The sequence below is a fragment of the Equus caballus genome, chromosome 10 (assembly GCF_041296265.1).
Source record: "Equus caballus isolate H_3958 breed thoroughbred chromosome 10, TB-T2T, whole genome shotgun sequence".
NCBI lineage: Eukaryota > Metazoa > Chordata > Mammalia > Perissodactyla > Equidae > Equus > Equus caballus.
Window position 1 is genome coordinate 78,188,600 of NC_091693.1, and position 14,267 is coordinate 78,202,866.

General features: G+C 34.6%; 1 protein-coding gene across 50 annotated transcripts in view; it reads right to left on the reverse strand.

The window, feature by feature from the left end:
• TRDN (triadin) overlaps nt 1–14,267 on the reverse strand; it is a 392,671-nt gene that overhangs the window by 303,746 nt on the left and 74,658 nt on the right. For all 50 annotated transcript variants that reach the window (XR_011422188.1, XR_011422177.1, XR_011422182.1 and 47 more), the window contains exons 3-4: nt 6,566–6,727; nt 5,447–5,479 (exon numbers count right to left, since the gene is read on the reverse strand). Coding sequence is in view for 31 of the 50 variants with exons in the window: in XM_070223715.1 (XP_070079816.1) it covers nt 5,447–5,479; nt 6,566–6,727 (195 nt within the window). In the remaining 19 variants the exon portion in view is untranslated. The remainder of the gene's footprint in view (nt 1–5,446; nt 5,480–6,565; nt 6,728–14,267) is intronic.

Here is a 14,267-nt window from a genome sequence, read left to right on the forward strand (position 1 = left end):
CAGGGTTAGCCAGTTGGGATCCCAGGCGCGGACCTACACACCACTCATCAAGCCATGCTGTGGCAGCGTCCCACGTACAAAATAGAGGAAGATTAGCACAGATGTTAGCTCAGGGACAATCATCCACAAGCAAAAATAGGAAGGTTGGCAACAGATGCTAGTTCAGGGCCAATCTTCCTCACCAGAAAAAAAAAGTAAAAATTGTTACATCCCTTTATAATATCAGGTGGATGGAGTCTAAATACTGTAATATTTTGAGATTCTTCACTATCAATTTAAAATATATACCAACAAGCTATTTTCATTCCACTTCTCTCACAAAATTTTATTCAAGAGTAATATATTTTTATCCTTGGAAATTGTTTTTCTTGATTACACCATCATGCTTTTCTAGAAAAAAATATGTATATATTGAATTTAAAATTTATTTCATATCCTGTACTCATAAGAACCTAAAGGTTAATGTCTTATAAATTTTCATACATAGTTTTTAAATCTGAAAAATAAAATTTTATTAGAAAAGCATCTCTTTATGAGATGCATAGAGCTTTAAAAAGTTCTCGTATCTGTGGATAAATGTGATTCACAACTGGAATTATATAGAATTTAGCAACAAATCTAATCCTATTGTTTACTTTTAAAGATACAAATGTTGAGAAGCCTTATGAACATATACGCATACATACATAAGTATATGCATGTAGGTAGATCTACACACACACAGATGACAATTTTATTATGGTAATGTTATTCAATTTTTTTTATCTACTTCCAAGTAATGTTAAAATGATATAGGGAATCAACAAGAAATTTATTTTCAACAATCTCTCTGATAAGTAGTTGATTAATGCCACCTTCAATTTCATTGGAAATGAAGATTTTAAAAATGAACGATTTGCAAAAGATTTGTTACTGTATCCTGAGGGTCATTCACTTTCTGAATTTCTTGGAAGCAAAATGGCTTCATCAAACTTTCCAAATGACTTCTAGACATTTCTACTACTCTCAAACTATTGTAAATTCTAATGACTCTGGGTAAAATGATATTTTTTTGCATGACTTTAAATGTGTTTTTTCTTTTAGGTATATTTCACCTAAACCTTGGAGCAGCTGCTCACTTCATTTATGGAAAATGTTTGCCCCATTAGAAAATGGGCAAAACCAGCCTTTGTTTTCAAACTGCTTACTCAAATCAAATTTATTTTCTGCCAATAAAATATAAAGCATTGTGGAAATTATTAAGAAAAAATAAATTCTGCAACATGTTTAAAAAATATGTTATTAAAAGTAGATAAAAAGATTAAAATGATGTGGATTTAAAATAAATTTATTTTTTAAATGTTATAAAGAGAAGACAGAGCAATATTTTATTGCACATTATTTTATTTATTCTAATGCTATCTAATATATAGGTAAAATTTTAAGTTGCTTATGAAACTAGGAGTATGTAAAAAGTTTTAAATTCCTGCAATACAGGTGTGAGGGGGATATCAAATTCTGATGTTTTACTTTGGGGAATAAATAAATAAATTCCAAATATAAAACAAATAAGTCTAATAATTTTGTTAGCTATCATGATAAAATTTTTAAATGTATTAAGTGCAACAGAAATATATTAAATATATACATTTAAATATTAAATATATATATAGAACCAGCAGCTGGCATATAGTTTTATTTTTTTATTGATAGGAGGTAGAAAATATACATAATATAAATAACTTGTAATTAATAAATGAGACATATTGTATCACATATATGTATATACACACATTCATATATATAGTGCATTGGTTCTGAAAATAGTATATAATTTAATTTTTTATCAATAGGAGGTATAAAATAGTAAACATTTTATATTAGATGAAATGAGGTTTGACTACAATTAGATTAAATATTTCATAGTATAATTACATAAAGTAGGTTTTAAATTTCTTTTTGAACAGTACACAATCTGAAAGGAATCATAGAAATGTGGCATCCATGGGTTTATTCAATGCATCTTTAAAAGTTTGGTTTTCTCAGAAAATATTCCAGTTATATTTAAAAGAATCAGTGTCACTAACCTACACTGTTTGGTTGTTTCAAGGCGCTTTCTTTCAAGCCAGTGACACTTCCTAGGAACAAGTATTGAGGATAACTGAAAAGAATGGCTTACATTTAAATTTTTAAAAGCCATTTTTAGCTCTCCGTATTTCCTATTGATACTATTTTTGCTTTGCTCTCATGGATCTCTCTCTCAAAAGCAATGCCCTGTTTTACATGAATCAGGTAAATAAAAAGCAAAGTCATTGAATGAAACTTGTCATTACTCCAATCACCCCACTCCACCATCTCTCTGACTTCAGAACAAAGAACATCCCATCACCGTATACACACCTGCACAGCAGACGCTTGCAGGACAGGCAGCAAGGCCTATTGGTCTTTTGGTTGGTATTCTAGCAGTTTAGGGATGGGTCAAGTGTATTTCTTTATCTTGTAAAGTAGAAGTAGTACTGTTATAAACTTGGATATGTTCTCAGGCGGATCAATTTTAGGAAAGCATGCAAATGTAATTTGATTTCTTTAAAGCTATCTGCACTTGTGTACCCCTTAGAAAGTGAGGTGTTAACACAGCCATGATGTGTACCCTCATGTGAAGAATGCCATCCAAATAGAACAGTTCCAGATAAGCAAACCACACCCCTCATACACAGCAAGTAATTGTTCCGGGAAATGTGATTTACGCTGGTATTTGGTTTTGATAGTTATAAGTTTTAAGAAAATATATATCAAAAATCTAATATTTTATCATGATTCAGTGCCTTGGACCCTCATCATGGAGTGTTTGCTAATAGAATTTAATATTCTAAAGTTTTGACAGGCTGAAAAATAAATATGAATAAAGAATATAAAGACACTACGTACTACACCTAATACCTTAAAGCTATATGTATATATAACAAATACATCACAGAATAGTAGATTCAAAACTTTCCTTCATATTAATAATCTCTTTAATAATCAATCCTACAACCCTAAGATTATTTGACTGGACCATTATTCCACATCAGATTAGAACTGCAGACTCCAGCCATGAACAACAAGGTGGTTGAAATTTTATTTTGGTAAAAATAGCAATAACTGGACAAACGAAATGGAAATTTTAAGTGCATTTAAATAAAATGCTTTATATAGACACAGGGCTGTTGAAATGTGCCACTGACTGGTAATTTAGGTGATATAAAATGACTAAATATTATTGAATATATCTGAATGGGAAAGAGTATTAATGAAGAGATTAATAAAGAGTCAGTTAGATGAATGAAAATCAAATGTTTTAAGAGACTATCATCATTCTAGATTACAGAAAAAAGTAATTCTTAAGCTCCAATTTTAAATATGGAAATGTATGAAATAATTCATCATAAGATATGGATAAACTCATATCTTCTCTTTCCTGATAATAATATTAAAAATATGCTTTTAAATGAGAATATGGATTTGAAGTGTTTTGTAATATGTTACATATTGCTTAAAAACTGTCATTGCCTCTGTGACTCTACCAAAGGAAAGCTTAAAAATAAAAAATAATAATCATTGTAATGAAACATATTTCCTTCAGTCTACTTCAATTTATGTTTATTATTACATACTTCTGTATCGAAGGTGCAGTGTATAAAATCGTTCCTTAAATGTCCATTTTCTCTTGTAACTTTGTGAATAATATTATTAAGAAAATATATTCAGGTGGTTTTCAGTCAATTCGCTTCCTAGTAGTCCTGCAAGATATTAGTGGTTTTTCATACATACATCCCTTAGCCTGTTTTAACTGACATTTTTTAAAAAGTATCCTAAACAACTACTTAATAGTTTTTCTGCTGATTTGATGAGCCAAGGCAATAATTTAAGAAATAATTAAACAGCTTTGTGTGGATTTGCAATTTATGCTAATCATTACACAAAACAATTTTAAAATAATCCCATTGGGAGATTCAAATCAAAAGGAAAGAACAGATTCCTCATTAAATGCTATGTATTGATTTATGGAGAATACGATCTTATAATATTCTTGTAGAATTCAGTTTATAAGTATAAGTAAAAAAACGTTATTTGTTTTTCCTTCTTCCATTTCCAATTGGAATAGACATATACATAAGCTGTTATTTCTATATAATGACTATTAACTCATTAGCTTAAACTTTGACTATGTTCTAGGCACTATCCATTGGAAATCAGCTGTAAAAAGACTCTCTGACCTCAAGAAGTTTACAAACTAATTTAGAATCTCTAAAGCAGGATCTCATGGCTGAAGTATGTCTGGATTTGTGAGTCAGGAAAGCCATCTTTTCTCCCCTCATTAGCTTCATAAACACTTTCAATTCTGGATGGCTTTGTCACAGTTGAGTTTCACTAGTTTAGTTCTCTTTTGTTGGACAAGTTACAAATTCATATTTCCAAATTAACATACACTAAGTGGATTTTACCCTAGATAGTGAGATGATCATCATCTGCTCAAACACTGAAGCTCCAAATTTAGATCCCACTGTTTGCATTCACAGTAGGTCTGGGGAGAGAGCAACAGAAGCCAGCGAGTTCTCCCCTGGAGTAGATACTCCCAAGAGCCTCCTGCTAACATGTGCAGCAATAACGAGAACATTGCAATTTTATCAAGCCTGACTCAAGCATGGGCTGTTTCTCTCCCACGCACTAAATCTATCTCAGGATGGTATCCCTTGCTCCCGATTGTTCCTTCCAGACATAATTCCTACTCCTTCCTGTAAAAATCCCTGCCCCTCTGAGGATCTTGCCCCAAAGCTATACCCCTTTTTTCCTAGGCTTATTGCTCTCATCTTGTGGATTTGTGACCATCTGATTCAGTCACTGAAGACCTTGGCTATTCCTGCAGGAATCCCTCTCGACTACATCCAAGCACACCCGGCTAACTCTAGTCCTTCAAGGTGATGCATGATATATACTGACTGGCTATGCTTGCGCCTTCAAGATTATTATCTTCCACACTATCTCAGCCACCCTGTCCCACAGTTATCACCTAAAAGTGAAAAATAATACTGACAATAAAATAAGAAGTAAAATTTAAAATCAGTAAATCTGGCCATGGTGAGAATAAAGATCGTGAGTGTCATCTTCTTGGACTATCTCCAATGCTACAGCATTCACCACTCATTCCTGCAATTCCAACTCACATTGATCTGTGTGTAGATGAATTCAAAGATCGACCGAAGAAGGTTTCACTTGAATAATCAACTGAAAAATAGCAGGGTCAGCTTCAATGGAAAGAATCGAGTATTTCTTTTCCTAACTATAAATCTTAATCTTAAAATTAAGCAAAAAATTCTACATTAAAAATAAAGGCTACAACTCAAGTAAGATATATTTGAGTCATGCTAAAAGTCAACATTACCATAAGAGAAAAGGAATTTTTTTCAAGGGCAGAAAAACTAACCTTTTTTTTTCGAGGGCGGCTCCTCTATTTCTCCTAAATCAAGACAAAAACAGTAAATTACAAAAACTTTTAGCATAGCATAATATTGCTGCTCTATTTTCCCATTTTCTTTTGCTCATTTCAAAAAAACCATCTATTCGTTTTGACAATAATAGTCCTTATATTACTTTGCTTCCAAATTCCAGTTTTTAGGTATAAACTTTGTTTATGAACACTTATTTGAGATAGTTTCACTTTTATGAGTTCAATAAAATTGTGGCAGTGATCCAAATTATACATTATAGTTCCTATATCATGTTCATTTCAGTTGCTATTGTTCATCTTGACCTGTCACTGGGACCAAATGAATACAAATTCAGACAAAGTCGTAGAAAGGGCTAAAATAATAAGAACTTTCCTGGTAGTCAAGGCTGAATACATAATTTCTGATGTCTAAGGCTGACCCTAAAAGATGTCATCTAAAAGACAGAATCACAGTGCTTTGTTCTTTTCACATGAACTCAATACTAATTTATGTGTGGTTTGAGTTTGTTATTTCCTTTAATTTGTTTATATGTATGAGAGTGTACATACGTTAGTTGCATAATTGTTGTGACATTTAGAATGTGTCTCTCCATTCTACACCTCCGTTTGGTTCAATAAATTTACTTTTGATTATGATTTTAGTAGGATTGCTTTCTACTATTTAACTATGACTATGACTTATGTGTGTAAAACATTTATATGTATATTTAGGTTTGCCGTTATTAGTTCAATCTTTCTAAGGATAAACTTGAGAAATAGATACTATTTTTTCCCAAAGAAGCATATAAATGTGAGTTTCTATTGTGGGTTTGTAGTAGTGCATAAAAAGACCCTCCCTATTGTAATGCTACTCTAATGATAGCATTTAATTTTGACATCTTGGCCATCATGGCAGATAAACTATAAGATGAAAGCCAAATAGAGACCAATTCACTGAGTTTGGTAGCCTGCTGACATGCTATTAGCACTCAGAAGTGTATTCGTTTGAGGTTACCCTGACCCAAGTGCTCATTTGTGCTTAAACTTAAGCAAAGTACTATAATGCATATCTAGTATTCGTCCTAGCAGTTAGATATGTCCCTATGCTCTTAGTACCTTTATCAGTGTCCTCATCGCCATCATCATCTTCTTCATCACCATCAGATGAGATGATGTCAGACAATAAAGAAAAGAAGCCATAAACCCAGTCCGTGGTTTCCTCCACAGCATCATGTACAAGTTTCAGAGGATCTGAGCCAATCTTGGAAATAGAGCTTGCTAAAAGTAATGAAAAAGAAAGGAAAATTTTCACAATCATTCCTAAAGAAGCTAAGAAAAGTTGTTTTTCCTGATTTGTTCTTTTGACACAGTGAATATGTCAGTTTCATGAATTTAAATAACTTTTGGCTACAATTTTTTGCTGAGAGATAGAAACTCCATTTTGTCTTAGTATGCACATGTATTCACCTAAAACCCAAATTTATTGGGTACCTCTGGTACCAAACACTATGGGGTTACCAACAACAAAATCACCCTGGAGAAGTTTATAATCAAAGTAAGAGTTCAACACAGGGAAAAATTAGGAATGAATTAAAATAATGTAATTTTATGTTGTCTAAATTGCAATATAATCCCTAAATTATGGACATTCAGAAACAGAAGACATCATTCTTGGCCCATATTGTACTGGCAAGCATCATGGAGAAGATGGCTCCGTAAGTTTTCAGACAAACAATAACTTCCAAGTTGACTTGAGTAGTTATGACTAAAGTAAGACTGATAGATCCATTTATTATAATTTGTGATACATCAGGAAAAATCTGGAGTTCTCAAGGTAGTGATCACATCAAGTTCCAGCTATATTCAACTGGTTAATCCTTGTTAGATGACCCAGTACCTGAAAATAAGAAGTGTTTGAACTTCTAATAACATCAATGGATAGAATTAGGAAAAATTGAGGTCTATAAACCTTCTCTTTTTTATACCCCAGGAGATACAAATTGTTTTGTGAAATGAGAGATTAAATGGTAAAAATGCAAGCAAATAGACGTATTAGAGATTTCCAAAATATTGTTCTTCTCATTCTAATTATATGAAAATAGCTCTGAAGGGGTAAGGATAGCCTTTAAGATCTTATTGAAGAGGTGATATATGTAGAAATGTAGTATAAGTTGTACCTGATCTTTCCTCAATCTGTAATTAAATTTTAATTTATGTTTTCCTTAATTTTAAAAACTATTTTAACTTTTCAGAGATTCTTCTCCCTTTGACATCTTAAGAGACTAGAATTATACCAAGATATTTTATTACCTAAAGGTTAAGTACTCCAAAGTTAAGCTTTTACTCTGATTGAGATAGGAAGTAACAGGAAAGTTTGAGCAGAGAAATGAAGTGATTGGACTTATGTAACTTTATTTGCCATATCAAAGATTGAAAGAATGCCAAGCTGGAAACTAGGAGATCTGTAAGGAGCCAAATGAAATAATTCAGGAGGAAAATGATGGTGGTTTCTATCAGGGTGGTAACTGTGTGTGGTGAGATGTAGCCAGATTCTGAATGGATTTAAAAGGTAGAATTTATAGTATAGACTTATGGTTTGGCTGTTGAATGTGAGAGAAAGAGAAGGGTGCAGGATAACTTCAAGGTTTTTTGTGTGAGAAAGTAGAACAATGGAAATTCCATTTACAGAAATAGGGAGGACTGGGGAGAAACACAGTTTGTGGAGGAGTATGTAAGTAGCGGAGTTTTAGACTTGTCAAATTCGAGTTGCATATTAGACATCTATGTGGAGAGGTAGACATTTGTATAGCTCAACACAATATACAAGAGAAAAGTCTTATCTGAAGATGGAAAGTTGGGAGTTCAATAGAGCATAGATGGTATTCAAGGTCATGACACTGAGTGTGATCACCAAGGGAGTGGACCCAGGGACACTCCAAGATTTAGAAGACGGGGAGATAAGTCAGAGAGATGGAGAGGAATCAGCAGTGCTTTCTGAGAAGGAGAGATGAGAGAGAGAGAGACAAAGAGAGGGATTGAGAGGCAGGGGAAAAAAAGAGTGTAATGTACTAGATATCAAGTGAAGAAATTGTTTTGAGGAGCAAAGAGTGATCAACTGGCAAATGTTGCTGATGTAAGTAAGATGAAGGCTGAGAATAGACCTTTAGAGTCAATGATGAGGATGTCATTGGTGATCTTCAAAGGGCACTTTTAGTGGAATGCATTTAAGACCAAATGGGAAGAATGTAGAGACAGCAAGTACATTTTACAGTAAAATAAGAGCTTGGGCAATGGTTGAAGGAGGACTAAAATCATAGTGGGTTCTCTGTTGTTAACGCTGTTAAAGAGTAAAAGTATTCCATTTTTACGCTGATGGGTAAGTTCTTATAGAGAGGCAAAAATGATACAAGAGAAGATTTCTGGGGAAATCTTTAATTTTATGTTCTATTTCAGGGAATTCACAATGCAAGTTACAAAATGCTGGACTCAGAGAAACCCATCTCCACAATTCAGTGACAGTAACTTTACTCTTTGGACCTTATTTTACTGCATTCTGTAGAGTTTCACACAAGTGAGAAATGCTAGTCTGAATAGTGAGATTAACCCTTAGAGAAAGGAAACAAAATAGAATTTTATAATTCCAATTGAGAATTTTAAAAGAATTATATGTAAGGAACTGGATTGTACTGGCACCATTAATGGCATTTTTAGCATGAGTGTAAATTTTATATCTAATGGAAGAATACTGCAAATGAGATTTTTATGATCTGAATAGATTGAGACCATTTCCTCATTCCCTTCTTTCTGAGTGTTCACTGAAGAACTTAACGATAAAATCCAACAAAATATATATCAGTTTAATTATCCTTATGCTTAAATGCACTAAATATGCTCTGCAGACAAGTATATTATCTGCTTCTAAAATAGTCAAATCAGGCCATTTTCATGAAGTCAATCTTACTGGCTTAAGACCAGCTTCTGATTTCCAGCCATGTGGACAACTTCTGATTTTCAGCCATGTGGACAACTTTAAAAATATATAGATATAGACATAAATATAGATATAGATATATCTTAAGATAGTAGTCCTCAAGTAGGTTCTTATTCCTTCTCTCAGACATCACATCCAAATCATATCAATGGGAATAATATTATACAATGCAATTAAACCTTTTATTGATGTCTTCTATTTTAAGAGATACTCAGGTTATCTATACTTTCTTACTTCTCATCTTTCCATGAGTTAAATTACATGCATTACAGTGTGGATCATTATAAAAATAATAGTAGCTAACACTTACAGAGCCTATATTACCTGCCAGATACTATTCTAAGAACTTTATGTATATTGACTCACTTTTTCTTTTCAATAACCAGATAAGGTAGGTATACTATTTTATCTCTATTTTAAATATAAGAAAACTGAGGCACAGAGGATTTAAATAAGATGTCTAAGGTTACATAGCTCGGAAGTGACAGAGCCAGATGTTATACCCTCCAGAGCATGACTCTTAATTACTATGCTATATTGCTATCAAAAAACAAACAAGCAAAGGGGCTGGCCCCGTGGTGGAGTGGTTAAGTTTGCGCGCTCCACTGCAGGTGGCCCAGGGTTTCGTTGGGTCGAATCCTGGGCGTGGACATGGCACTGCTCATCAAACCACGCTGAGGCACCATCCCACATGCCACAACTAGAAGGACCCACAACGAAGAATATACAACTATGTACTGGGGGGCTTTGGGGAGAAAAGGAAAAATAAAATCTTTAAAACAAACAAACAAACAAACAAAAACATGAATTCACTATTGGTTCTAGAGTAAGATGTTGGATAAGAGATTCTGGGAGGGGTTTTCTTGCCGTTCAAAGGGGGAACAAGGAGTTTGTTGCATGGGATCATAAAGCCTGGAGCTGCTGGAGCTGCCCTAGAACTGTGAGGAGAGTAGCTGACTCACTGATGAAGGCAAAGTGAAAAATGAAAGAACTTGAGTCTATGATGACTTTGCTGAGGCACTGAATTACCCAATCTCAGAATAATCACCCTACTTCCAGCGCTTCTGTTACAGGAGATAAGAATGTTTCTCAGTGTTCAAGTCACTCTTAATTATATCTTATATTTCTTACAGAAAAATATACTACTGGATGGAGGAGAAACTGCTCTAGGCTCCTTATGATCAGTAATTGGATTCTTGGCACTGATAAAAGAGAGGCTAGGAAAAGTTTAAAGTTAAATAAAATTTTTATTTGTCCTCTGTCTTTGAAGCCAAACTCTACAGATACTTAAGTTTCTAAATGGGAACATACAGGGGAAATTAAATTAGTCATTTTCTCTGCTTTCCTCTGAAAGAGCTGAGTCCATGTTTTCATCATTATCTTTGACCAGCAGTTTTACATTCTTTAAGTTATAGTTGACTCTTCTTTGTCTTTCACATCCTGAGAAACATGAGCAAACAACGCTTACAAACATGGGTTCTGAGCTCAGACTGAGAGCATCCAAGTTCAGGCCTCCTACTTAGTGCCAGGCCAAGCCATGCTGGAGCCAGAGACAAAAGGAAGATTCAGTAATAGTGATCCTGTCTTTATTTAAAATTTTGATACTTTGTTCATCAAAGATTTTTGCATTAGTTTGAAATTTTAAATATTGCATTAAAATATTAATCTTGATTACTGAGTTTTTAGAGTTTTCTTAAATTTTGCCTTGAAAGTGAATGCTTCACTCACTTCATTCTGATCCTCATGCTTCCCCCACCTAATAGCTGTTTGATGTTGAGAAGATTAACTTTTGCCGTGTCTATAAAATTCATTGAAGCCTTTGCTTTTCCAAAGTCACTCTTCTAAATCAAGACCTCAACCCCTCGTGCCTGTTATGTCTATATTCACCCTTCTCACACTACAATTTATAATATACCCAGTTCTGGCAAACACTATTATACAGTGGAAAAAAAGAACAAAGCTCTCTGCATTTTAGTTTGTTAAACTGTAAAATGACATGAGTGATAATGCTGACCTCACAAGGTTGTTATGAGTATTACATGAGATAACACATTCAAATCACATAGTACAGTGTCTGGTAATTAATAAATAATGTGGAGAAACAAGCAAGACTGCCTTTGAATCTTAAGTGACCCAGAGGCTCTTCCAGTTTGCTAGCTGGAGCCAGTGGCTTCCTCCCCCTCATCAGCAGGCTCTGCATATGATCTCACTTTCTCTCTAGGTCTCCAAATGTTGTGCAACTGCCATTTCCAGTATCCCCTTGGGTATTTGTCACCTAAATTCTGACAGCATGGTACCCATGCTCAAATGAATTTTCCTTCCACTATAAGGCTGCCCTCATGCATTTCTTACCAAAGGAAAGGGCACCTAAGAAGTGGGATCTCTAGATTTGCGCATCTGCATCTGTCTGAGCCACTCCATGGGATGGCAAGAGAGCAGTGGTCCCAGGCATCTTGTGATCCTTCTACCCATGAGTCTCTGCCTGTACCAGATGGCACTTATTGGCATTCATTCAAGCTCATTGTACATAAACTTCTTGGTGTAAAGTGCTTAAGGCAGGGCAAAGGATCTAGTAAAGGATAAGTAATTATTAATTCAATTTTCAGAATCATTTAACTCAAACATATGGTAGTGCTCCATAAATGCAAGCTGTTATAATTATTACCCTGTGATCCCTTAATCACAATGCCCTCACAACCTTGCTAGGGGGTCTGTGAAATCCAAACACTGCTTTTATCAGGACTCATGTAACAACTAGTGTTTGCCCCTCATGTCTCAGAAAATATTCACTCCTAAATATTTGTATCTAAACTGAAGTAAAGACTTTTAAAAGTGTTATAAATGCTACCTAAATTAGGAGAAATTCAACTTGTATGCACGCTGATGTGTGTACCTTGCACATAGTAGTACTCAATATGAGGTTGACTAAAAAAAATAGAGATTCTTCTTTCAAGACAATTATTTAGCACTTACTGTGTGCAATATCATAAGCATAATATAATTAATACAGTGCTACCATTTCTGAGCTTGCTATTGTGGGAGATCAGAATTGGCCATCTCAAATGTGTGTCTTTGAACTGATTATTTTTAAGAAAAAAAGACTCTGAGAGAAACTACCTTCCCTCTGATGGCCTAAAAGAGTTTAAGATAGAAGACCTGTCCCCAGGACAGGCCATCACCATAGATAACTCTGGGTATTGGTAAACTGTGAGGGTCCTTGTTAAGCCAATTCTTATCAAAGTTTTGTCTACGAAACATTTGCTTTTCCATCTCCATGTAAATTGTCTTCTTCCCCTTTGAAGCCTGAAACCAACATCCTCCTCTGTCTTTAGCTGAAGATGGTATTTAAGGCAGTGGCTTTGGCCATTCTGGCTGAGTTACTCAGTTTTCCTGGGGTTCTCCCATATATACGTGTTATTAAACTTTGTCTGACTTTGCCCTGTTGTTCTGTCTCATGTCAGCTAAATTGTTAGACCAGCCAGAGGGACCCAGAGGGCAGAGGAATTCTCTTTCTCCCCTATACTGTCTGTTTCTTATTTCACCATGTGAAGATTGCTGTTTCAAAATATATACTGGTAATTTTCTAGACCTAAATAAATTATAACTTTAAGTGACTAGTCTCTCCCTCTTGTTGCAGATAAGTGTTTGAACACTTTTGCCTCTGTTGGTGAAATTTTGATCAAGTGTATAAAAATATTAACAAATTATGCATCATTTCATATGTTCTGAGTTACATGACAGTTCTTTCTTGAAGTACGTGAAATCACTTAGTCTTTGTCTTCAGAGTAAACAGAATTCCCTAGAACTTTACCAACATCACACAGAGCTTCAGATATATTTCACTAACCCCACACCAGCCCCCAGAATGGCAAGAAGGGAAAGACAAGTAAGAGAAACAAGAGAAAAAGATAAAAAGATCTGAATGCTATGTCAGTATATGCAGAAAGCAATGGTTGTCTCCACTGTGTGCAGAGGTTTCTTATGCTCAGAAATGTAGCTGAGAGAATGAAAATTCTTATTAAACAGTTTGGACTTGAAGTTTGGCATCATTTACAATAGTCAACAATTTCCTAAGGCTATAAGATCAAAATGTTGATTTCATTTATTTATTTTTAACTAAAACACATTTGAAAAGAAAAAAACTCAAAGTGAATTTTTAAAAATTTTTATTTCTTTTAAAGATTGGCACCTAAGCAAACATCTGTTGCAATCTTCTTCTTTTTGTTTTCCTTTTCCTCTCCCCCCCAAAACTCCCCAATATATAGTTGTATATTCTAGTTGTGAGCACCTCTGGTTGTGCTATGTGGGACGCAGCCTCAGCATGGCTTGATGAGTGGTGCCATGTCCGCACCCAGGATCTGAACCAGCGAAACCCTGGGCCGCCAAGCAGAGTGCATGAACTTAACCACTCAGCCGCGGGACCAGCCCCAAACTCAAAGTGAATTTAAAAGCCCTTTCAGTCTTTGGACCCTGGAGTTTCCAGCACTAACAATAGAAGGCACAAGATATTTAAGAAGAAACAAAGTATGCGTTTTTACGTTCACTATGAAATTGACCATTTTCATCAAAATGATTTTCCACTCAAGATGTTGTACATTAAAGGTCTTTAGGTCCAGTCTGAAGTAACTTCTAAACAATTTCTCAGAGATTAGACCATTTGCCTGGAGCCTAGTTTGTTGAATTCGATGATGTCAGACTGCCATCTTTAAGTTTTATCATCACAATGGAGCAGCATCCAACCTCTTATAGTCAAATGCCTTTTTTGTTTTTGAGGAAGATTAGCCCTGAGCTAACATCTGCTGCTAATCTTCCTCTTTTTTGCTGAGG